The 24,061-nt window shown below is 35.4% G+C and overlaps 2 protein-coding genes across 3 annotated transcripts in view; both read left to right on the top strand.

Annotated features, from left to right (window-relative positions):
- Window positions 1-24,061, top strand: part of LOC140757039 (HMG domain-containing protein 4) — a 225,810-nt gene that overhangs the window by 25,300 nt on the left and 176,449 nt on the right. The gene's annotated exons all lie outside the window — the stretch shown is intronic.
- On the top strand, window positions 196-22,202 carry nau (myogenic-determination protein nautilus). The gene is made up of 4 exons (XM_073092585.1): window positions 196-611; window positions 16,104-16,235; window positions 20,784-20,883; window positions 22,037-22,202. The coding sequence occupies exons 1-4, from the start codon at window positions 342-344 to the stop codon at window positions 22,120-22,122; spliced, it is 588 nt and encodes a 195-aa protein (XP_072948686.1). The 5' UTR covers window positions 196-341; the 3' UTR covers window positions 22,123-22,202.

Raw genomic sequence — 24,061 nt, forward strand, 5'->3', positions numbered from 1 at the left:
AATAAAAACGTCAGAACACTTTCATCGCAGCAAATTCAACGGAAAAATATGGCGCGCATCAATTTCAATCCAAACACTAATAAATTGGCATCTCTCAACGATGTTAGCCGCACACAGCTAGACAGTTTATTAATAGAGAACATATTTTGTAAATCTCGACTTGAGAATCACCCCTCGGCTGAATTCAGTGTCGTGTATGTCGCGGCGCGCGGCGCTCGAAAAAAAACAAAATAGGGCGCGAAACGCGGCCATTTTTAAATTATATCCGCCATTTTTGTGCTGTCAGTGAAAAAAGGCGCGAAACGTGTGCGATTTTTTTTAATTGTTGTCAATGTTGAAAAATGAGTTATACAGCCATGTATGATTTTAATTATAAAGGTTTTGAGTTTCAAAAAGCCAATGATGATAGATTGAATGAGGAGTGTTGTCTTAAGGACGTAAAGAAAGTTGAACTACAAGATAAGGGTGATGATAAGGAGGACCATGTGCAGCATGTTCTAGGGCCAAGTAGAAGATGTCTGGCGTGGGCCTGTAAGGCCTGTAAGCGGAAAACAGCGGCAGTCGACCGTCGGAAAGCAGCAACACTGAGAGAAAGGAGGAGGCTACGAAAAGTAAGAATGGATTAATTTTAATAGATATCTGTTAGTAATAATCAATCTTACAAGAATTTTTGTCAACTTATCAGTATTCGCAATTTGTTAATTTTTGCCTACCTATACAATTGAAGTGACATTAAGAACAAGAAGTGACAAAGATTAATTGTGATCTTAAAAAAATATCTGAACGCCTGAGCCCGCCTGAAGTTTTGGGTTCTTCTCCGGTGATCGAATGCCTGTGTCTCTCTAATACTTTTATCTGACCGTAACTTATGGTAACTTATCGTCCAATTTCGATCTTGGATAGGAAAAAAAATGTCAGGTTACTTACTTAACTCATAGATTAGTAAAGATACTTCGCCGCCTTGAAATTGAATGAAGCCACAAACGACTTATTAGTAAGTTCTTTTTTTTAATTCTTGACACATAAAAACATTATTAGAGAAAATTTACGAATAAATAACTAATACTGTGTGGATTTACATAATAAATAAATAATTATTTCAAATATTTTAGGGACATTTTAGCACGGAGACGTGGCAAAACTTTTTTACGCAACTATTTCGATTCTCAAAACTGGGTACATTTTCTTGTTAGGAGTGAGTAATCTTTACTAATCTATGACTTAACTATTAAAAAGCAAAACGGCCAATAATAGCTAAGCTGTATTCCGTGATATTTTCTTTCGATAAATTGAATGTAAAATTTTCAATACTTATGTCAAACAGAATTTTGGAGAGATCCAAATCTTCGCTTACGTACGAGTAGAATATCGAAATATTTTTCAAAACAAAAAAAGTCTTAAAACCGTTAAATTTGCGTCTGAATTGGACAAAGTTTCTGTGCCATATGCTAGAAGCTCTAACATATTCTTCAAACCAGAACAACATCATTTGCAATGAATGAACTTCCTCCTGAGGTATTCCCTTAGGACTATGACATAGGGCTCTTCAAGAGAGGTGTAAAAAGAGCTCTCCTCCAAAGCCGGCGATGCATTGACGACTCCTCTGGTGTTGCAAATGTCCATAGGCGACGGTGACTGCTTTCCATCAGGTGGCCCGTCTGCCTTATCGTTAGGTTACATATATAAAAAAAAATGTCATTATACCGCTATATACCTTATAGTAGATATGATAGTGGCGAGTTCTAACTTGTTTAATTAATAGGCTGATACCATAGATTAGTAAAGATACGTCACCGCCTTGAAATTGAATGAAGCCAAAAACGGCTTATTAGTAAGTTCTTTTTTTGAATACTTGACAAATAAAAACATTTTTAGAGAAAATTTACGAATAAATAACTAGTACTGCGTAACTTACATAATAAATAAATAATTATTTCAAATATTTTAGGGACATTTTAGCCCGGAGACGTGGCAAAACTTTTTTACGCAACTATTTCAATTCTCAAAACTGGGTACATTTTCTTGTTAGGAGTGAGTAATCTTTACTAATCTATGGCTGATACTTTGAACACTGATCACATATCACAACTTTGTAATTAAAGTCTCTTATAACAATAATAACACATCTATTTCATTTCGATTACACACTTCAAACACAGTCGTAAAACCCCTCAACCACTAGTTACAAACTTAAAATTTAATTTCGAAAAGTCTAACTGCAGCAGACTTACTTTTAGTGGCAATTAGCGTTTTGACGATTGCATCGATACTGCATCACGTTTTTGCGATTAGCTTCAGTCGCAGTATTGCAAACGCATGTTTTAGCGACTGCATTGCTACTGCATCGGGTTTTATGCGTTTAAAAGCCATGAGCGTTCAAAAGTGTATTTGATCGCTGCGTCTAGCTTACGTAAGTAGAAGATGTCTGGCGTGGGCCTGTAAGGCCTGTAAGCGGAAAACAGCAGCAGTCGACCGTCGGAAAGCAGCAACACTGAGAGAAAGGAGGAGGCTACGAAAAGTAAGAATGGACTAATTTTAATAGATATCTGTTAGTAATAATCAATCTTACAAGATTTTTTGTCTACTTATCAGTGTTCGCAATTTGTTAATTTTTGTCTACCTTACGAAAAACAGCTTAATCAGCGATAAAAATGCTTAAATCGATAAGTACCAGTCATGAATATGTTATAAGTAAGTTTTTTGAAGGTGGTACAACCCTATGTGGTTCGACTCCGGCGGGACCACCGCCACACTTATTTCTACCTAATACAGCAGTGTTAAGCGCTGCTGTGTTCTGGTTTGAAGGGTGTGGTAAAGATAAGACATACTCTTTTGAGGCATTCCAACATAGTCCTAAGGGGTAGCGCACATCTGTATCTGATCTCGGGTAGCAATCTAATCTTTGGGGTCGATTTCCATCAGGTGGACTGCTTGGCCGTCCTATATATCCTATATTATAAAAAAACTAGCTGACGCGGCAAACGTTGTGTTGTCATATAAATAAAAAAAATGTTAAAAGTAAACAACCCTTATTACTTAGGGTATGAAAAATAGATAGTGGCCGATTCTCAGACCTACTGAATATGCATATAAAATTTGGTGAAAATTGGTAAAGCCGTTTCGGAGGAGTACGGTAACTAACATTGTGACACGAGAATTTTATATATAAGATATGTTTTAAATCATAATAAGCATAAGGATTACATCATTTATTGAAACAAACAAATAAGTCAACGGGTCTTTATGACCGCACACATGCAAGTTATGATTTTTTAAATAAATCTCACCAAAGAGTACAAATCATCATCAACCCATTATTGTCCCACTGCTGGGCACGGGTTTCCTCTCAGAATGAGAAGGATTAGGCGCGCTGGACAAGTGCGTATTGGCAGACTTCACATACGTTTGAGATTTTTTTAACAATTTTCTCAGGTATGCAGGTTTCCTCACGATGTTTTCTTTAACCGTTTTAAGCATAGATATAGGATGTCGAAAAAATTCTAAGTCTATGGTTTTAAGCAAGTGATAATTAATTTCTAATACGCACATAAATTCGAAATATCAGAGGTGCATGCCTGGGATTTGAACCTCAGATCCCTTGATCGAAAGGCCGAGATTCTTAACCACTAGGCTAAGAAAGAGTACAAATGGCTGCTATGAAAAAAGGGTGTGCATTTTCGACTTGTTAACTTATTCACGCTAACGGAAATTCGGTTGTCGTGCCTAAACGATGATTGAACCCAAGGGGGTTACTACCATCTCTTAAAACAATATTATTTTAATCATACATTGAAATCTCGTACCACGATCTCGTTAAAGTAAAATTGTTTTTATAATATTAAAATAAGCAGTTTTGTATTATGTCGGTCGAAATTATTCATTCTTTTTTGCAGGAACTTTAACTATTTAAGCAAAATATGACAATTTCAGTTGTGTATACAATGGATAAGCGAAAAACTAATAAGGGTTTAAGTTTGTTCAACTGCGTATGACGGAATATTTTACTGTTTTAAGGTCGTGGTTCGAAACAAAATAATGTTGATGCAATATTAAAATACATCTTTCCTGAACTAATGGTTTTTAAAAGATGGTGGTAGGCCCTCAAAACCTTTGTGAAACCTCGTTTTATTTCAACAAGCCGAGATTAATATCTATTTCCTAATCTAAGAACATATATAAATAACATTTAAACTCAGTTCGTCCGTGTATCACGCGCCGGGGCTTAAGGGATTAGACGACGGGAACTGTCAGCTCGCCTGAACTGGCATGCTTCGTGTTCTAAGCTTAGATTAATTTAGTTTATTATGTCTGTGATTTTGTTCTCAATAGTTTCTAGGGTTTCGTATTTGTCTCTGTAGTCTTGGGACTAGAATAGGGCTACGGAATCCCCTGCCTCTTTTTTTATATTATAGGCAGACGAGCATGCAGTCCACCTGATGATAAGTGGTTACTGCCGTCCATGGACATGTATAATCAACCCCAGATAGGATTAGATATTTCTATCTGAGGTCGGCCACAGATGCGCCGCTACCCCTGAGGACTAAGCTGGAACGCTTCGGAAAAGTCTGTCCCCCTTACCACACCCTTCAAACCGGAACATAGCAGCGCCTAACACTGCTGTTATTAGGTAGAAATAGGTGTGGCGGAGGTGCCGCCGGAGTCGAACCACAAAGGGTCCTACCACCTTTAAAATCTTTTTTCGTTCTGTCGTAAGAGGCGACTAAAGGAGCCTTCTGGAGTTGCGGGCGGCAAGAATGGGAGCTTGAACCGTCCAGCAAGTAACGCCGGGAAGGACGACGGTATGTGTGGCCGCATACCGTTGTAAGCACCAGGTGTGTGGGAGGAGCGTAAACTGCTCCGCCATGGAAAAGCCCAATTGGGCATCGCGCTCGGAGGACTCCGGTTGTGTTCCGTCGGAGATCCCGGAGTTCTCCACCAAGCGCTGAGGACGGCCACTTTATAGTGCGGTAAAAATCCCACATAACCCGGCGTCACTCTCACGTCGTCGGGTACCTTATGAAGGTTTCCCCCTCGTAAACGTTCTATGTTTTTTAATTTGTATATATTTGTTGTTATAAGTAGCAGCCAACACATCCTCTGTTCAAATTTCAAGTGTCAATCTATTACGATTCAGGAGATAGCGTCCTGTGACAGATGCATAGACAGCGGAGGCTTAGTAATAGAGTTCTGTTTTTACCGTTTTGGGTATGGAACTTTAAAATATGGGAATAAATATGATAATAATCGCAAAAAAAACAAACTCACTGAGTTTCCGATCCAGTAGTAGCATAAGAAACAATGGGCATGATGACAAATTTTGAAGTCCTCTTCTATAATGTAGGTACATTTCTACTGATTCCAAAAATCGTATTATTTCGGCAATAAATTCAGAATTAACGGAAATATTGGCATATTTAAAACAAATTTTGAATTAAGCGGGAAAACGCTCACGGGTGTCATGGCGTCCGCGAGTGACGTCACACTTCAATATCCCATAGAAAAGTTCAAGCAATACGGTGACACACCAAAAAAATGACGTCATTTCGCCCCGATTAGCGTTTTAGTCAAGATGGCCGACTGCATTATTTTACAGTTTTATTTTATTGAAAATATAATGATTCCTAAGGTTTTTATTAAAACTGGGCTATTTTTGAGAATGCTTTCAACTTATTGTTTTTAAGTAAATCATTTATTCTTCGATTTTTTAATACTGTCATCATGCTCATTGTAACTGACAATTTGTAAGTGCCTCCGTATCCCTAAACAAAATAAGTATATTTCCTTTCATTTCATGCAAGCTTGGTATATTTTTCTTCGCAGTAAAATGTTGTCACTTGAACTAGTTCAAACCGCATTGCAGCCAAGAAAAATAAGAAATGAGTGAGAATTTTATTTGCCGCTATTGTCTCGTTTCCTAGTTTCAACAATAGGAGTTACGGGGTGAAGTCACCCCCTAGTTAAAAACAAGGAACTTCATAGAAGACATTGTCACATTGTACAATAAGCCCTACTTTTTTACATAAAAGAGGTTCTGTATTCGACCACTGTATAGCTTGTATGTCCGCGGTTTTCTCACAAACTGATCGAATTTAGGCGTTTTGATTTTTTAAAAGATTGTTACAAAGTAAAAATAAAACAAAACAAAGATAGGTTTCAGATGTGGGTCTGAGGTTCGATTCCAAGACAATTAATTGATACATTTTTAATTACTAACATACATTAAATGTTCAATATAAACTAAAAATGGACTTATTTACAAAATATATACAAGAAAATTATAAATAAAATAAGCCATCTAAAATTGCCGTGTGAGGCATGGTTCCCAAAACGCTGGCGGCGTTTCCTTGCTGCACGGCAAGACTTAATCTTTGTGCAAAATAGCCGCCAGCTTTTTGGACACCGGAAGCAGTTAATTAATTAAGACAATTAATTAGCTTTTTCAATTAATTAGAAGATAATTATTACTTGCTTTAACGTGAAGGAAAATATTGTGAAAAAACCTGGAAAGTCCTGTAAATATATTTACTTACTTACTGTTCATTCTTTTACCTGTTTATTTTGACATTACAGACATTTTTTGTATACTTATATTTGTAACTAACGATAAGACAGACGGGCTACCTGGTGGAAAGCAGCCACCGTCGCCTATGGACATTTGCAACACCAGAGGAGTCGCCAATGCATCGCCGGCTTTGAAGGAGAGCTCTTTTTGCACTCCTGTCACCCCATGTCATAGCGCTCAGGGAATACAGGAGGAAGTTCATTCCACATTTTGCCCACCACACTGCAATTATTTAGTTATATAGATTTATTTATTTATTTGGGAAACAAACAATTACTACATAACTTAGGTGAATGGTTCATAGATACAGAGGAGTAATTACAGTTTCGACTATTAAATTTTACAACAAGATAAAAAACAGTAAACATGAAGTACCACAATGAAGAGGTAGAGAAACCTGGATGGATGTAAAAATCTATTTAAGTTTTCGTAGGATCTGTCGTAAATCAAATCAAATTTATTTTGTTCATATACATTTTGTCATCACTGACGTACAAAATTATTATAAAATTACAGGATTATTTAAATTATTATTATTTAAATATAAAATAATATACACAAATATCATAATTAATAAATTAGAATACATTATAATTACAATGTCAAGACTCTTCAACATTGATACAAAAATAAAATTTCAATTTAATAAAACTTAATATTACATACCTACCGAATAAATTAATCATTTTATGTCAAGAAATTCTTGCACATTGTAAAAACATTTGTCAATTAGCCATAATCTTAGTTTATTTTTGAATTTTGTTAGTTTTTGAAGGTGGTAGAACCCTTTGTGGTTCAACTCCGGCAACACCACCGACACACCTATTTCTACCTAATAACAGCAGTGTTAGACGCTGCTGTGTTCCGGTTTGAAGGGTGTGGTAAGGGAGATAGACTTTTCCGAGGCGTTCCAGCTTAGTCCTCAGGGGTAGCGGCGCATCTGTGGCCGACCTCAGGTAGGAATATCTAATCCTATCTGGGGTTGATTACAGATGTCCATGGGCGGCAGTAGCCACTTACCATCAGGTGGACTGCATGCTTGTCTGCTACTCTCATATTATAAAAAAAAAAAAAAAAAAAAAACAAATATATTACGAAGAAAACCGCGTGCAGCATCTAGTGTTTTATCTAAATAGGAAGATGTATCCCTCAGTTTATTTTGGTCATAACGTGTTAAGTGCTCAATGCACTCGAGAACGGCTGTCACATCGTATTAACTGTGCTACTAAAATTATCTATATATAAATAATAGGTTTGGAATGTCTGTCCGTAATTTAAAAGTAACGGGATATCTTATTCACATATACTGCATGGTTTAAAATATATACCATGATACATATTTGTAGCGGATTGTTGCGAAGTAGTTTTAATCTTAACTTAATAAAGAAGATACTTAAAGTAAGTAGTAATAAGTCAAAAAAATTAAATTTTTCGTATTATGAATGTTCTTTTTATTATTATTATTATATTGAAGTACTCGTAGTAAAATAATATGCCGTCCACCTGATCGTAATTGGGTCTTGCCCATGGCCATCTGTAATTAACCCCAAATAGGATTAGATCCGTACCTTAAGGTTTCCACAAATGCATTGTAACCCCTTTGATGCATTGATAGCAGTGAAGGCCTAGCGGTTAAGAAACGCGGCGTGTCGATCGAGGGGTCCGAGATTCAAAACCCAGGCACGCACCTCTGATTTTCAAATTTATGTGCGTATTTAAATTAATTATCACTTGCTTAAACGATGAAGGAAAACATCGTGAGGAAACCTGCATACCTGAGAGATTTATAAAAATAAATCTCAAAAGTATGTGAAGTCCACCAATACGCACTTGTCCAGCGCGGTGGACTATGTCCTAATCCTTCTCATTCTGAGGGGAGACCCGTGCCCAGCAGTGGGACAGTAATGGGTTGTTGATGACGATGATGATTGTAACCCCTGAGGACTAAGTTGGGACGCTTCGGATAGGTATGTTTCCCTTACCACACCCTTCCAAGCGGGAACTTTGACATACTCTGCAGCCCAAACGGAACGGAACACAACGTATGCCGGGTCAGCTTGTATTAATATGAGGTGTCATTGGATTCGTCTAAATTTTAGGAATGATATGTTATATTTTTAAGCAGTCGATATTTTTGTATGTATAATAATTCTGTCGTCATCAACCCGTTATTGTCCCACTGCTGGGCACGGGTCTCCTCTCATAATGAGAAGGATTAGGCCATAGTCCACCGCGCTGGACAAGTGCGTATTGGTAGACTTCACATACCTTTAATTTTTTTTTTATATAAATCTCTCATGTATGCAGGTTTCCTCATGATGTTTTCCTTCACAATTTTAAACAAGTGATAATTAATTTCTAATAATTCTGTAGTTTTATACAAATAAATGTCTGTTATAAATTGTTTGACTACCAATTAATGCCCAGTCAATCAACCATGTCAGAATCCCTTCGGGTAATCCCTTAAGTGCAGCGGGGGTGTTTAGACTGCGTTAGGGATTGGTGGGATTCGATTTTAACGACACATTACCAAAATACATTGGTATGGGAACATTATTTATAATTTATAACCAATCCTGATGCCACTGCTGGGATCTCTACATTAAGAAAAGTTAGGTACATTTTTTTATAATATAGGAGTAGCAGACGAGCATGCAGTCCACCTGATGGTAAGTGGCTACTGCCGCCCATGGACATCTAGTATCAACCCCAGATAGGATTAGATATTCCTATCTGAGATCGGCCACAGATGCACCGCTATTGACAACTAAGCTGGAACGCTTCTGAAAAGTAAGTCTTCCTTACCATACTAATTTAACCCAGAATCCAGAACATAACTCTACGTCTTTAATTTTAAATCAAATAAGTTTATTCATCAACGACCATTATTAATAAACAAAATATCCTACCTACAAATGATCAAAATTGCCAGTTTTATTACCTGAGCGTAATTCTATTTATTGCACAATTTAAGTTATAGTCCGCGCCAAACTGCTAGTCCGCTCTGCAGTTGTTGCGAGCAGGTGTAGTCATACAATTTGCTATGGCGACGCGATTCATTTCTATATTCAGAGCGGACTAGCAGTTTTACGCGGACTATAACAAGCAGTAAATTAACTGTGACGTGCTATCCCAGGGGTGCAATGGGGATATTTAGACTGCATTAAGTGACAGGAGGGATACTTTTATTCCCGAAATAAAATTCGGGATAAATATAAAAAAAAGCTTTCTACACTCATAGCCTCATAGGATTCCCTGTATCGTGGGTGTTATGGACACACACAGAGATAGATACACAAAGACCCAGACCCAGAAACAGAAACCTAAATTCTTAATTTAGATGTCTGTCTGGCCGGGGATCGAACCCGGGACCCTCTGCGCGTCAGACCGGTATGGTGACCGCACCGCCACGCGGGTCTTCCATTATATACGAGTATATGTACTAGCTGACCCGGCTCACGTTGTGTTGCCATATAAATAAAAAAAGTGTTAAGGGTACAACCCTTATCACATAAGGGTATGAAAAATAGATAGTTGCCGATTCTCAGACCTACTGAATATGCATATAAAATTTAGTGAAAATCGGTAAAGCCGTTTCGGAGGAGTACGGTAACTAATGTTAGTACCATGAGAATTTTATATTAAGATTATTATAATGATAGCCTAGTGGTAGAAACACGTCCTCTCTATTGAGTCCGAGGTTCAAATCCCAGGCACCTTTGATAGTTTAAAGTTATGTGTGTATTAGAAATTAATTATCATTTGCTCGAACGATGAAGGAAAACATCGTGATGAAACCTGCATATCTGAGAGATTTATAAGAAAGTCTCAATGGTGTGTGAAGTCTACAAATATGCATTAAAGCCGGCGCGGTGGACTATGGCCTAATCTTTCTCATTCTGAGACGACCCGTGCCCAGCAGTGGGACAGTAATGGTTTGATGACGACTGTACCCAAATACGATATAGTTATCCATAATATCATCATAAAATCCTTCGAATTAAAATTCAAATTCAAATCTCATTTATACAAATTTGATTCACGTAGAAAGAACACTGTTTGAACATCAACAAACTACCACCGCTTCAGGTGTTTCGTTATGGAGAAGAATTGGCGAAAGAAACTCCATACGTGTGCAAATTTGCATCTTTTAAAACCTAAAGATATGAAATTCTAAGTTGGTACCACTCTTTGCGGTTCAACCCCGGCGGCACCACAACCACACCTATTTCTGCCTAATAACAGTAGTGTTAAGTGCTGCTATTTTCAACTAATTTCTGCCTAATAACAGCAGTGTTAAGCACTGCTATTTTCAACTCATTTCTGCCTAATAACAGCAGTGTTAAACCCTTTTTTTCAACTAAGCAGCTGAAACAAAGCAGCCATTTTGAAATCACAACGACACATCAATGGTAATGATAGATGCACACTATTTATTTTATTTCTAATTGAATGTCATCCATACATACATAAAAACTTAAATCTCTCAACGATCTGAAATCAAAGAGGTTATAACATAAAAATATCGTCACGTGAATAAAATTATTTTTAAAAATGTGGACGTAAAAATATTTTTAACACGAACAGCGTAGGATGGTTGTACAACCAAGTAAACGTCAAAATATCTGGACAAATAGGTCACTATTAAAGAATGAAAGATGGATTAAAAGAAAAGATAGATAAATGTGTCTCCTAAGATGTTAGGCTGGCTACAAACGGCAGGATTGTCGCATAACCGAAAAATCGCTGCTATTAAGAATTCCTTTCAATTTGTTGACACAGTTTTTTGAAAAAACATCAATCTGTCTGTCGTATGACTCAATATTGAAAAATTTAAGAAATTTTAAGGAACGTAATACATTATTCTTTATTAAGCATTAATAATCTACCGTCGTTTCACATAATCCGTTTATGAGCACGAAACTGCGAAAAATCTGTATAACACGCACATTTTTTCTGTAACAATATCATTTCCAATATTATACTTACTTAACACAGTAAGGCAATGGAGCTGAAACTATTTTACACAAAACAATATCGTCATTTTTGAATTGAGTGTCCATTCCATCCTCCTATCCCCTAATTTAAATTTTTTATAGCCTGGTATAGTTCGCGTCAAACTGTCCGCTCTGAAGTTGTTGCGAGCAGGTCATACAATTTGTTATGGCGACCCGATTTATTTCTATATTCAGAGCGTACTAGCAGTTTTACACGGATTATACGTATTTCAATAATTATGATTAATGAATGTCATACACAATTATTCAACTGTAACGACTAGGTTTCTGTATTTCAGACATAGATTAGTAAAGATACTTCGCCGCCGTGAAATTGAATGAAGCCACAAACGGCTTATTAGTAAGTTCTTTTTTTTAATTCTTGACAAATTAAAACATTTTTAGAGAAAATTTACGAATAAATAACAAATACTGCGTAATTAACATAATAAATAAATAATGATTTGAAATATTTTAGGGACATTTTAGCACGGAGACGTGGCAAAACTTTTTTACGCAACTATTACAATACTCAAAACTGGGTAGATTTTCTTGTTAGGAGTGAATAATCTTCACTAATCTATGATATCAGATTAGTTAGTAAGATATAATTATTGTTGATTTATAAAAATATATATTATTAGAACAGTTATATACCCAACTTCGTGGATTTAATTTATAAGATATGTATTTTTAATTTTAGATATAATTTGGCTCTTAAAAACAGCATAACATCGCAAATTTATGTCCTCACAGTAATTTTAAGCCTATGTTTAAAATTATTTACGCGCCTTATTCAATCGTAAATCATTTTGAATATCGTACGACAGCTACAGACAAACTATTAAAATTTTACTGATTTATTTTTATGTTGGAGAAAAATGTTTTTAGTAACTGTAGTTAATATAATATAAGATAGTCCGTCTGTAGTTCTTATATTGACCCTCCTACGTATAATATTGTAACTGCAAAACATAGATTAGTAAATTACTCACTCCTAACAAGAAAATGTACCCAGTTTTGAGAATTGAAATAGTTGCGTAAAAAAGTTTTGCCACGTCTCCGTGCTAAAATGTCCCTAAAATATTTGAAATAACTATTTATTTATTGTGTAAATTACGCAGTATTAGTTATTTATTCGTAAATTTTAAAAACTAATAAGCCGTTTTTGGCTTCATTCAATTTCAAGGCGGCGAAGTATCTTTATTAATCTATGACTAAGTATTATAGAAACTCTATAATTTTTTACCTGTTTTTCAAACACGTATTGTTTTTGTATTAATACATAACAGATAACATATTCACACTTGTACAGATTATACTAAAAATAAAAACTGTCACATGTTTGTAACCCGCCTAAAATTAAAAATAACCGCCCAACTTCAATAAACACTTGAATATACGGCGGACATCTTAATTTCACATAAAAATAAATTTATGGCGTCCCTCAAAGAGAAACAATTTACGTCTATTTTAAAATACTTGTACCATTTTGTTAGAACCGTTAAATATTATGATTGCGTTGTGTAAATCTGTCGGGATCTTGTCTTAAGCTTGGGATATGTCAAAAAAGTTGAAATGTCACTAAAAGTAGATTACAAAATATTTCGAATACTTATTAAAGCTGTTATGAATCATTGCACGAATATATATTGCCACATTTTAGTATACTAATTATCCATGTTTTTCCTACCAAATATTGCAATTTGACAATGTCTGCATACTAGAAATGTTAAAATCGATCTTTGGTAGTAAACATTAGATAGATCGATTATTAATAACGGCGATAGAATAACAAACAAAGAAAAATTGCATTGCATACAGATTACAAATTTTATGAAAACAATTTTAATATTTTGGTACGAAACTAAACATTTAACGAAACTTAAATGAAGTAAATTCTATAGACAAACAGACAAATCAATTATATTTTGTTTATAGTCATCATAAACAAGGAACTTGAATAAAATTTCAAAAATAAAATGGACAAGCCGTAGGATATAATTTTATTTGATGTTACGCCTTTAGCGTTTCATGCCGCTTGCTTCAAATGACGTAGAACTAATAAGCTGGGTCTAATTTTACTGTTTTATCAGATTTATTCACTGTTTTTATTTTTATATTTTAGGCAGGGCTGCATTTAGAGGTGTGGAAGTCCTGGGGTGATAGAGCCCCTAATTATTTTCTGAATTACAAGGAATAATAGTAAACCGTCGCTTTTTCAAAAAAAATATCTCAACTCCATAGATTAGTAAAGATACTTCGCCGCCTTGAAATTGAATGAAGCCACAAACGGCTTATTAGTAAGTTCTTTTTTTGAATTCTTGACAAATAAAAACATTTTTAGAGAAAATTTACGAATAAATAACTAATACTGCGTAATTTACAAACTAAATAAATAATTATTTCAGATATTTTAGGGACATTTTAGCACGGAGACGTGGCAAAACTTTTTTACGTAACTATTTCAATTCTTAAAACTGCGTACATTTTCTTGTTAGGAGCAAGTAATCTTTACTAATCTATGCTCAACTCCCTTATTATTTTCCTTATTAAAAGCAAGATGACTCTTCTGTCAAGATTCTCAAAATAATACTGCTAACTAATAAAATTATTTCGACACTGTTTAAGAAAATACATAATACTGCATGGAAAATTCTTAGTAACTTGCCAGTCAACATTTTAATGTTCTCTATTATGGGGCCCCTCTGTTGTGGAGGCCCCAGTACAGTAATCCCACTTGCCGGTCCCAAAATCCGGCCCATTATAGTTCAAGAAAGTTTTATTTTCTCCTTAAAACAGTAAAATTTTACACCTATTTCTACCTAATAACAGCAGTGTTAGGCGCTGCCGTGTTCCGGTTTGAAGGGTGTGGTAAGGGAGACAGACTTTTCCGAGGCGTTCCAGCTTAGTCCTCAGGGGTAGCGGCGCATCTGTGGCCGACCTCAGGTAGGAATATCTAATCCTATCTGGGGTTGATTACAGATGTCCATGGGCAGCAGTAGCCACTTACCATCAGGTGGACTGCATGCTCGTCTGCTACTCGTATACTATAAAAAAAATCTCCGTCATACACAGTTAAAGAAAGTTAAACCCTCATTAATTTTTCGCTTATCCATTGTATAAAAACCAACTGAAATTGTCATATTTTGCTTAAAAAGTTAAATTTCGTGGAAAAAAGGTAAAAGTATGATTAAAATAATATTGTGTTAAGAGATGGTACTAACTTCCCTGATTTGAAGCATAAAAATTTGTCCTCGGGAGAAGTAAAATCCATGTTTATTTAATGTTCTCTATCAGAAATGGTCAGGATTTAAATTCCAAGCATTTTTCATAAGTTAAATGAATTATTGTCTCTTCCTTAAACTTCTGTTTACGTTGTTGTTTACGCAATTCTGTTTACGCTTTTGATGGTGGTAACCCCTTTTGTGGTTTGACTCCGGCGGCACCACCGCCACACCTATTTCTGTTATAACAGCAGTGTTAAGCTGCTGTGTTCTGGTTTGAAGGTGGTAAGGAAGATATACTTTTCCGGTGCGTTACAGCTTAGTCCTCAGGGGTAGCGGCAGTTATAAAGAAATAAGTGTGGCCGTGGTGCCGCTGGCCAGCCAGCGAAACCAAACGAAAGAAAGAAAAATAATTTATTCGGCAAATATACATGAAACAAAGGTTCTACCATCAAATATACGTATTAAATAAATATTTAAAAAAATATTAATACGGAAGGTCAAGCCACCCATCCGTCACAGATTATGTCAAACAAATTTAATTTGATTGCTCTGAATCTCGCTTCCAAATGGGGCGGGACTAATTGACCGATGCTAAATTTAATATGTTTTATTTGTACACTAGTTGTATCTTGTTTTAACTAATGTTGAAATGAAAGACATTTAATGCAAATATAGTGTACGGAATCCTAAGTGTAAAAGTTCCACTCAATGTGAGGCTCCCAGCATCGAAGTATCATGTTTTTTTTTATAATATGCTAGCTGACCCGGCAAACTTTGTACCGCCTCCAAATCTATTTATTAAATATATTTCATATAAAATATAGCCTATGTTACTCGTGGATAATGTAGCTTTCGAATGGTGAAAGAATTTTTAAAATCGGTCCAGTAGTTTTTGAGCCTATTCATTACAATCAAACAAACAAACGAAGTTTTCCTCTTTATGATATTGAGTATAGAAGTAAGAGACTAGTGAGCCATTTACGTCATAGTAAGCTACTGTCGCCCATGGACATCTGTAATCAACCCTCGATAAGATTAGATTCCTAGCTGAGCTCGACTACAGATGCACAGCTACCCCTGAGGACTAAGCTGGAATGCCTCGGAAAAGTATGTCTCCTTTACCACACCCTTCAAAACGGAACACAGCAGCGCTTTACACTGCTGTTATTAGGCAGAAATGGACTGTGGTGTCGCCGAAGTCGAACCACAGGGGATTCTACCACCTTCAAACCATTTGTCTATTAGATACTCTTCGATCAACAATTAATCGAAGAGCTAATACTGCTTATAAAATAAATCTAAATTCTATTTCAGGTAAACGCAGCGTTCGAAGAGCTACGAATACGAGCGCGAGCGGGCAGCGGGCGATTACCAAAACTTGAGATACTGCGCGCTGCCATACAACACATTGAGAGGCTGCAGGCTGCGCTTCGAGCGGCTGCAGTGGTGAGCAAATGCTGCAGATTTTAATTGGAACTAGATTTTAACTTTCAAATTAAGTTGGATGCCGTAAAACTCTTCGTAGGATGAGCTATCCAGTTACTTTTTATGTGAAATGAAACAAAATGATAGGCTTAGCCATAGTCGTCCGAATGCACTAATAAGAAAATTGAAACAGTTTTTTTATAATATAGGAGTAGTAGACGAGCATGTTATGAGGCAGAAATAGTTGTGGCGGTGATGCCGCCGGAATCGAACCACAAAGGGTTCTGCACCTTCTATTATAATATTTATTTGACAATTTTTAGTAACTAGGCAGAAATTGCCTAATGTCGATCTTTGATAAGCAAAACATTGGATAGATCAATTATTAGTAACGAGTAACCTATAATAACGGTAATTGTCAAGCAATAAAGGCGAGCGAACCCAAGCGACAAAGCTAGTGAAATAATGATATAATTATCCCTTTACCAAGAACTGCGATGTGATCCACATCTGATATTCGCGACTGCAAATATAACTCGTTTATTTTCTATTTCAATATAAACGCCGTCCTTAATACGCAGTCATCATAGTATCATCTATAAGGAATACTTGCTCTTATTTTTAAGGTATATGTAAGTTCTGTTTAATAAGTGGTTGTATTTGTCTGTTTGTTTTTAATAAAAAAAGTACTTTAGTGCCACTTTTGTTTTGTACTTTTAGACACGTTTAGAAAAATAAAAATATTTTTTGTTAATATTGTAAAATGTTGATCATTGGTACATAAGAAATGGATAGATTGATTATTTAATAATTTGAAGTATTTAAAATATAATTTGAAGGTAGTAGAATCCTTTGTTGTTCGACTCCGGCGGCACCACCGCAATACTTGCTTCTACCTTTTACACATCAGCTCAATAGTGCCGTTAAACCCTGTGTGGTTTGACGGTACCACCGTCACGCCTATTTCTACCTAATAACAGCAATGTTAAGCGCTGCTGTGTTCTGGTTTGAAGAGTGTGGTAAGGGAGACAAACTTTTCTGTGGCGTTCCAGCTCAGTCCTCAGAGGTAGCGGCGCATCTACAGTCCACCTCATGTGGGAATCTAATCCCATCTGGGGTTGATTACAGATGTCCATGGGCGGTAGTAGTCACTTACCGAAAGGCGGACTGCATGCTCGTCTGCTACTATTATAAGTATCATAACAAAAAATAATAATGTTTTCTTTATAATAGAAATTTGTCAATTCTAGTTCTTATCCAGACATCTGTAGGTATATTCCGATCTATGGTAGGTAAAACATTGAATCGAATAATTATCAATAAAGGGAATTATTAACTATTAAATTATCTACTAAGTAGTATTTTGTTGGCATGTGATTTGTTTTGTTTTGTTATTTGTTACCTCCATAGATAAGTAAAGATTACTCACTCCTAACAAGAAAATGTACCCAGTTTTGAGAATTGAAATAGTTGCGCAAAAAAGTTTTGCCACGTCTCCGTGCTAAAATGTTCCTAAAATATTTGAAATAATTATTTATTTATTACGTAAATTACGTAATTATTAGTTATTATTAAAATTACTTATTTATTCGTAATTTTTCTCTAAAAATGTTTTTATTTGTCAAGGATTCAAAAAAAGATCTTACTAAAATAAGTCGTTTGTGGCTTCATTCAATTTCAAGGCGGCGAAGTATCTTTACTAATCTATGTTTACCTCCCTTATTCATAGCGGCGGACAAAGTAGCAAAGCACAGCTAGTACCTATTTAGAGGATATTTTACTCTTTTTGTGTTACTAATGCAGCAAGCATATAGCCTCTATGATGTTCATGATGTCATTCATTTTGTTTCTTACCGAGAAATTTCTAAGCTTTTCAATATTGACTAGTTATATTTCGCCGATCTCCACAACAACGTGGCTTTTGGAACCATTCTTTAACAACGATATAACTACACCCAAGCTTGCCACGTTTTTGAAAACAAAATACATTTTACATCGATATTAAAGACTTTTGACTTTTCCGAGGCGTTCCAGTTAAGTCCTCAGGGGTACCAGCGCATCTGTGGCCGACCTCAGGTAGGAATATCTGATCCTATCTGGGGTTGATTATAGATGTCCATGGGCGGCAGTAGCCACTTACCATCAGGTGGACTGCTCGGCTGCTACTCCTATATTATAAAAAAAAATATAGGAGTAGCAACAAAGGTTTTCTTGAACTCGTATGAAATTATATTTGTTTTAAGTTTATTTGATAAATTTGATACATACACCACAAATCTGTTTAACTTAAATAATGTTTATCAGATCTAACCAATTAAACTATCCGAATCTGGCGTCGGTGCGCTATTTCCGTCGCGCGGCGATAAATAATGCGCGACGTCGACTGATGGCAGCTTAACGCGAAACACCGTTGTTGAAATGATATCGCATGGTGCATCAATAAACATAGACATGCTTAGATTTTTTGATTTAATGATAAATTCAAAACTTAAAATTATTTCGCTAATCTTAGCGTATCATAAAATGCGAAGATCATCTTCATATTTTCATGATATTTAATAATAATTAATTAAAAAAAAAAATACTTAAAACCGATATCAAGATTTTACTTTTACCTTATTTTTGCTGAAAATTTCACAGTTACTTTTTCTTACATAAGAACAAGAAAACTAAAGTACTTAATTCAGATTTATAGTAACAACTTTTCTGTACCAAACGAAACGTTTGAACATTGTTTTATGACTTATGAGGCTCTTTTAAAATTGTTATTTTAATTTAAATAATTATTATACAAGCTTAGACCAAATAAGAAACTGAGAGTATGAATATAGAAAAATAATGTTGATCAAATCTAACCAATTAAACTATCCGAATCCAGTGTCGGTGCGCGCTATTTCCGTCGCGCGGCGATAAATAATACGCGACGGCGACTGATGGCGGCTTAACGCGAAACACCGTTGTTGAAATTATGTCGCGTGGTGCATAGATTCGAATTATTAACGGCAAAGATAGATCACAAATCTGTACTTTTATTTAAAACTAGCTGACCCGGCAAACTTTGTACCGTCTCAAAATCTATTTATCAAATACATTTCATATAAAATATAGCCTGTTACTCGTGGATAATGTAGCTTTCGAATGGTCAAAGAATTTTTAAAATCGGTCCAGTAGTTTTTGAGCCTATTAATTACAACCAAACAAACATTTTAAAGTTTTCCTCTTTATAATATTAGTGTAGAAAACATTACTAATTACTTATAATAACAAACTATGCAATGTCTTACTTATCAAAAAAATGCATTTGAAAAATTCTTAATAAGTACTGGAAATTGTTCAATTTCGAAATTTCATACTAAAACTTTGAATTGATTGAGTGTTCATAATGGACGTAAATAAACAATTCTTTTCTTTTTTGACTATCCCAACCGCGTCGGAGCGCGCTATCTTCAAATTATTACCGGCGAAGATAAAAACAGAAATATGTACTTTTAATCATTAAAACCATTATTTAAAATAAATCTATTCAGTGTTTTGAATAATAAAGATCGAACTTGGCAATTTCTATCAAGCAGAAATTATTAAATCTCGATATTCTGAGTAGAAAAAATTTAGATAGATCGAATATTAATAATGAGCGTATATGAACTATTTTATACTTACTTTAACTAACCAAATCCCGAGTCGCGGCGTTATTATTTCCGTCGCGCGTCGATAAATAATGTGCGACGACGACTGATGGCGGTTTAACGCGATGTTTTGCGACCAGTTGCGAAATATAGATAAATTACAAAGTATAGCTTAATGGCTAAATATACTTAACTAGTTTTTGCCCGTGGCTTCGCCCGCGTTTAAAAGAAAATAATATGAAATACTAACATACATAAAACTGAAAATTCGTACCTTCATTGGAATGGCAGTGGCGCCATCTGGCGAAAATTGGTCGTACCAAAACTGAAACCTTCGTGGGCTCATGGAAATGCACTTGATCAAATGCATAGTTTACGATTCAATTCTTACTAATATCGATTAAAATAATCGATGTTTTGGGTCCAAAAGATTGATTCTCCGATTAATCGATCTTAGATCGCCATCCCTACTTCCCGTGGGGCTTCCGGGATAAAAACTATCCTATGCCCTTTCTCGGGTCTCAGACTATCTTTGTAAAAAAATCATTAAAATCGGTTCAGTGGTTTAGGCGTGAAGAAGAGACAACCAGACAGACAGACAGACAGAGTTACTTTCGGATTTATAATATTAGTAAGGAAGTAAAGATAAGGATAATACATGAAATAGATCAGTACAGATAATTATTACATTTTTATTCTTACTAACGGGGATAATAAATTAATCGATTGGAATAATATCGATCCGAGCTAAGAGGGTGAAATAGAGTGTACTTTTAAGGGTAGAAAATGTTTGTTTCACAATGACCAGCAAAACTAGACCTAAAAATGTTAACAATAAAAATTCAAAATACATTTTAATTTCAGCATAAAGCACTGTATGAAAAGCGTATCTTTTTGAAAACAAATCTTTAACCAGAAATGTTTGCCCAACTTTTGCCCACAGTTGGAGTCGGAAAGCTGTAAAGGTTACGTGGAACCAATCACAAGAAGTCAAGGTGATGTCAGAGACCCTAAAATAGAGAAAGAACGACCTTTTCTTAGCGGTAAGTTGTAGTTTGTTTTGTTTTGCTAGAATTGTAATTTGGTGAGACTTTATTAATTCTGATGGTCTGAAATTTAATTAATGAATATCATAAAAGGATCTGATATTTGAAAAAATATATCATCACTTGCTTTAACAAGGACGAAAAAACTTGTTAAAGAACATGTCATGTTTACAATGTTTAATTTTGAAAAACTGTGCCATCTAGCCACAACTTTACAGACTTATTTTTTTGAATACCTTAATTTGCAACATATTTTTAACTGACGACCCGTGTGGCGGAGCGGTCACCATGCTGGTCTGACGCGCAGAGGGTCCCGGGTTCGATCCCCGACCAGACAGATTTCTAATGATGAATTTAGATTTCTGTTTCTGGGTCTGGGTGTGTGTATTTGTCTATGTGTATCCATGGCACCCACGATACAGGGAATCCTATCGTGGGGCTGTGAGTGTAGAAAGCGTCTAAAGCGTCTAAACTGACATACTTATTATCTAACGTGAGAATATTTTTATATAATATATAGCAGACGAGCCTGCAGTCCACCCGATGGTAAGAGACTACTGCCGCCTACGGACATTTGTAATCAACCTCAGATAACATTAGATTTCTACTTGAGTTCGGCCACATACTTTGATACACTTGAGGACTAAGTAAAAATGCCTACTTTAGGTCTTTTCTTTATCTCACTTCAAACCAGAATACAGCAGCGCTATACAGCCGTTGTAAGGCAGAAATAGATATGTCCAGGGCCGGATTTAGAAGTCTAGAGGCCTTGGCGCAACAAAGGAGTGGAGGCCCCCTGGCCCCAAATTATTTTCCGAATAGAATGAACAATTTTTTCAGTTGAGTTTTTCAATAAATATTTTATTGTGAAACGCAGGTAGATTCTTCTAGTATTCATGTTTGTACAAAGTACTGTAGATAAAGGTAAAACGGCGAAAAAAAATATCAAAGGAAAAGATATTTCTTTTACTAGTGTTTACTAGTCGGAATTAAAAAAAAATCCGACGTCTCTATTGTGGGGGCCCCTCTTTTGTGGAGGCCCCGGGGCTGCCGCCCCGGTTGCCCTCCCTTAAATCCGGCCCTGGATATGTCAGTGGTGCATCAGAATAAAACTAAATCAAAATATGATTGTAACCTATATTTGTTTCAGGTGACAATTCAGGTTGTGGTCTCAACAGTTTAGCGAGATTAAAGTGTATTGTACAGGCACTATCTACAAATAAAGACAGTCAGTGATATTCGTGTAAATAATGACTTTTATGAACTGAAAAGTGAAATATACTTATTAAACAATTTTATAGTGTGAAGATTGAAAATACTTGGTCATCATCTGTGTAATTCTATTTATGTGCCTTATTAATGTATCAGCCACAGACCTAAGATATAGATCTGTGGTATCAGCCAAACTGCTAGTCCGCTCTGAAGTTATTGCGAGCAGGTGCAATATACAATTTGCTATGGCGATGCGATTCATTTCTATATTCAGAGAGACTAGCAGTTTTATGCGGACTATACTTAAATGAATTTATTTAATTTTTATACGAAACTAGAATAGCGCGTGGCATCGCCCGCGTTTTAAAAAAAACATGACATACATATAACTGTAAATTTGTACCTTCATTGAAATGACAGTGGCGACATCTGTTGAAAATTGGTTGTATCAACTCAGAAACCTTCGTGGGCTCATAGACAACAACTTTGCTAAAGATCACATGATCATAGCATAGTTTACGATTCTATAAAAGACATACAGTCATTCATTTTTATATATATAGATTTGAAGATATGTATTAGACAGAAGTCGTCACATATAGATTATATATAAAACGGGCGATAGTGGATTATTTCATGCATTATTTATTTACACCCATTTTTAAAATTCAATCTATGTTTAACTTTTACCCACTAAAATACCTTGACAGAAACATAGATTAGTAAAGATTACTCACTCCTAACAAGAAAACGTAACCAGTTCTGACAATTGAAATAGTTGCGTAAAAAAGTTTTGCCACGTCTCCGTGCTAAAATGTCCCTAAAATATTTGAAATAATTATTTATTTACTATGTACATAAATTACGCAGTATTAGTTATTTTTTCGTAAATTTTGTCTAAAAATGTTTTTATTTGTCAAGAATTCAAAAAAAGAACTTACTAATAAGCCGTTTATGGCTTCATTCAATTTCAAGGTGGCGAAGTATCTTTACTAATCTATGATATAGATGTGTAAATTTGTATTAGGCAGAAGTCATCACATATAGATTATAAATAAAACGGGCGATAGTCAATGAATTTCATGCATTATTTACGCCCATTTTTAACATTCAATTCATATTAAACTTTTACCCACTAAAATGGAAATTTTACAATTTCAAATACCTATCAATTTATATTAAACTTTTACCCGCTAAAATGGAAATTTTACAATTTCAAATACCTAGGCAGAAGCTGTAAAATTCGATCTTCGGATCAAAATATTAGATAGATTGATTTTTAATAATGGGCGTTATTGAAAAACGTATTGTAATTATTTATTGAGTAGATATGTATGTTTTATTTTGTAACTATTTATAATGAAGTTAGCACGAATAGGTATATCTAATTTAGATAAATTTAAATTATTGTTTATAAATATTTATGTAGACAAGTAATAAAATATTGCTCACTAGATTTACGTGAAGATTTTAATAAATAAGATAATGTAATTACTGTCTATTAATTTAATTTACAGACATTTTCTAATTTTAGTAACTATTGCAGCCCACCGGTCATTGTAATCAACCCCAGATAAGATTAGATTCTTATCTGATGTTTTTTTATAGGTATATATTTTTTTATAATATAGTAGCAGTAGCAGTAGAGTAGAGTAGCAGACGAGCATGCAGTCCACCTGATGGTAAGTGGCTACTGCCGCCCATGGACATTTGTAATTAACTCCAGATAGGATTAGATATTCCCACCTGAGGTCGGACCCAGATGCGCCGCTACCCCTGAGGACTAAGCTGGAACGCCTCGGAAAAGTCTGTCTCCCTTTACCACACCCTTCAAACCGGAACACAGCAACGCCTAACACTGCTGTTATTAGGTAGAAACAGGTGTGGCAGTGGTGCCGCTGGAATCGAACCACAAAGGGTTCTACCACCGACAAAATGATATTGGTTATGTATGCGGCGTACC

Source organism: Epargyreus clarus, unplaced genomic scaffold (genome assembly GCF_041222505.1).
Source record: "Epargyreus clarus isolate Ecla_fem2 unplaced genomic scaffold, WU_Ecla_fem_2.2 ptg000036l, whole genome shotgun sequence".
NCBI lineage: Eukaryota > Metazoa > Arthropoda > Insecta > Lepidoptera > Hesperiidae > Epargyreus > Epargyreus clarus.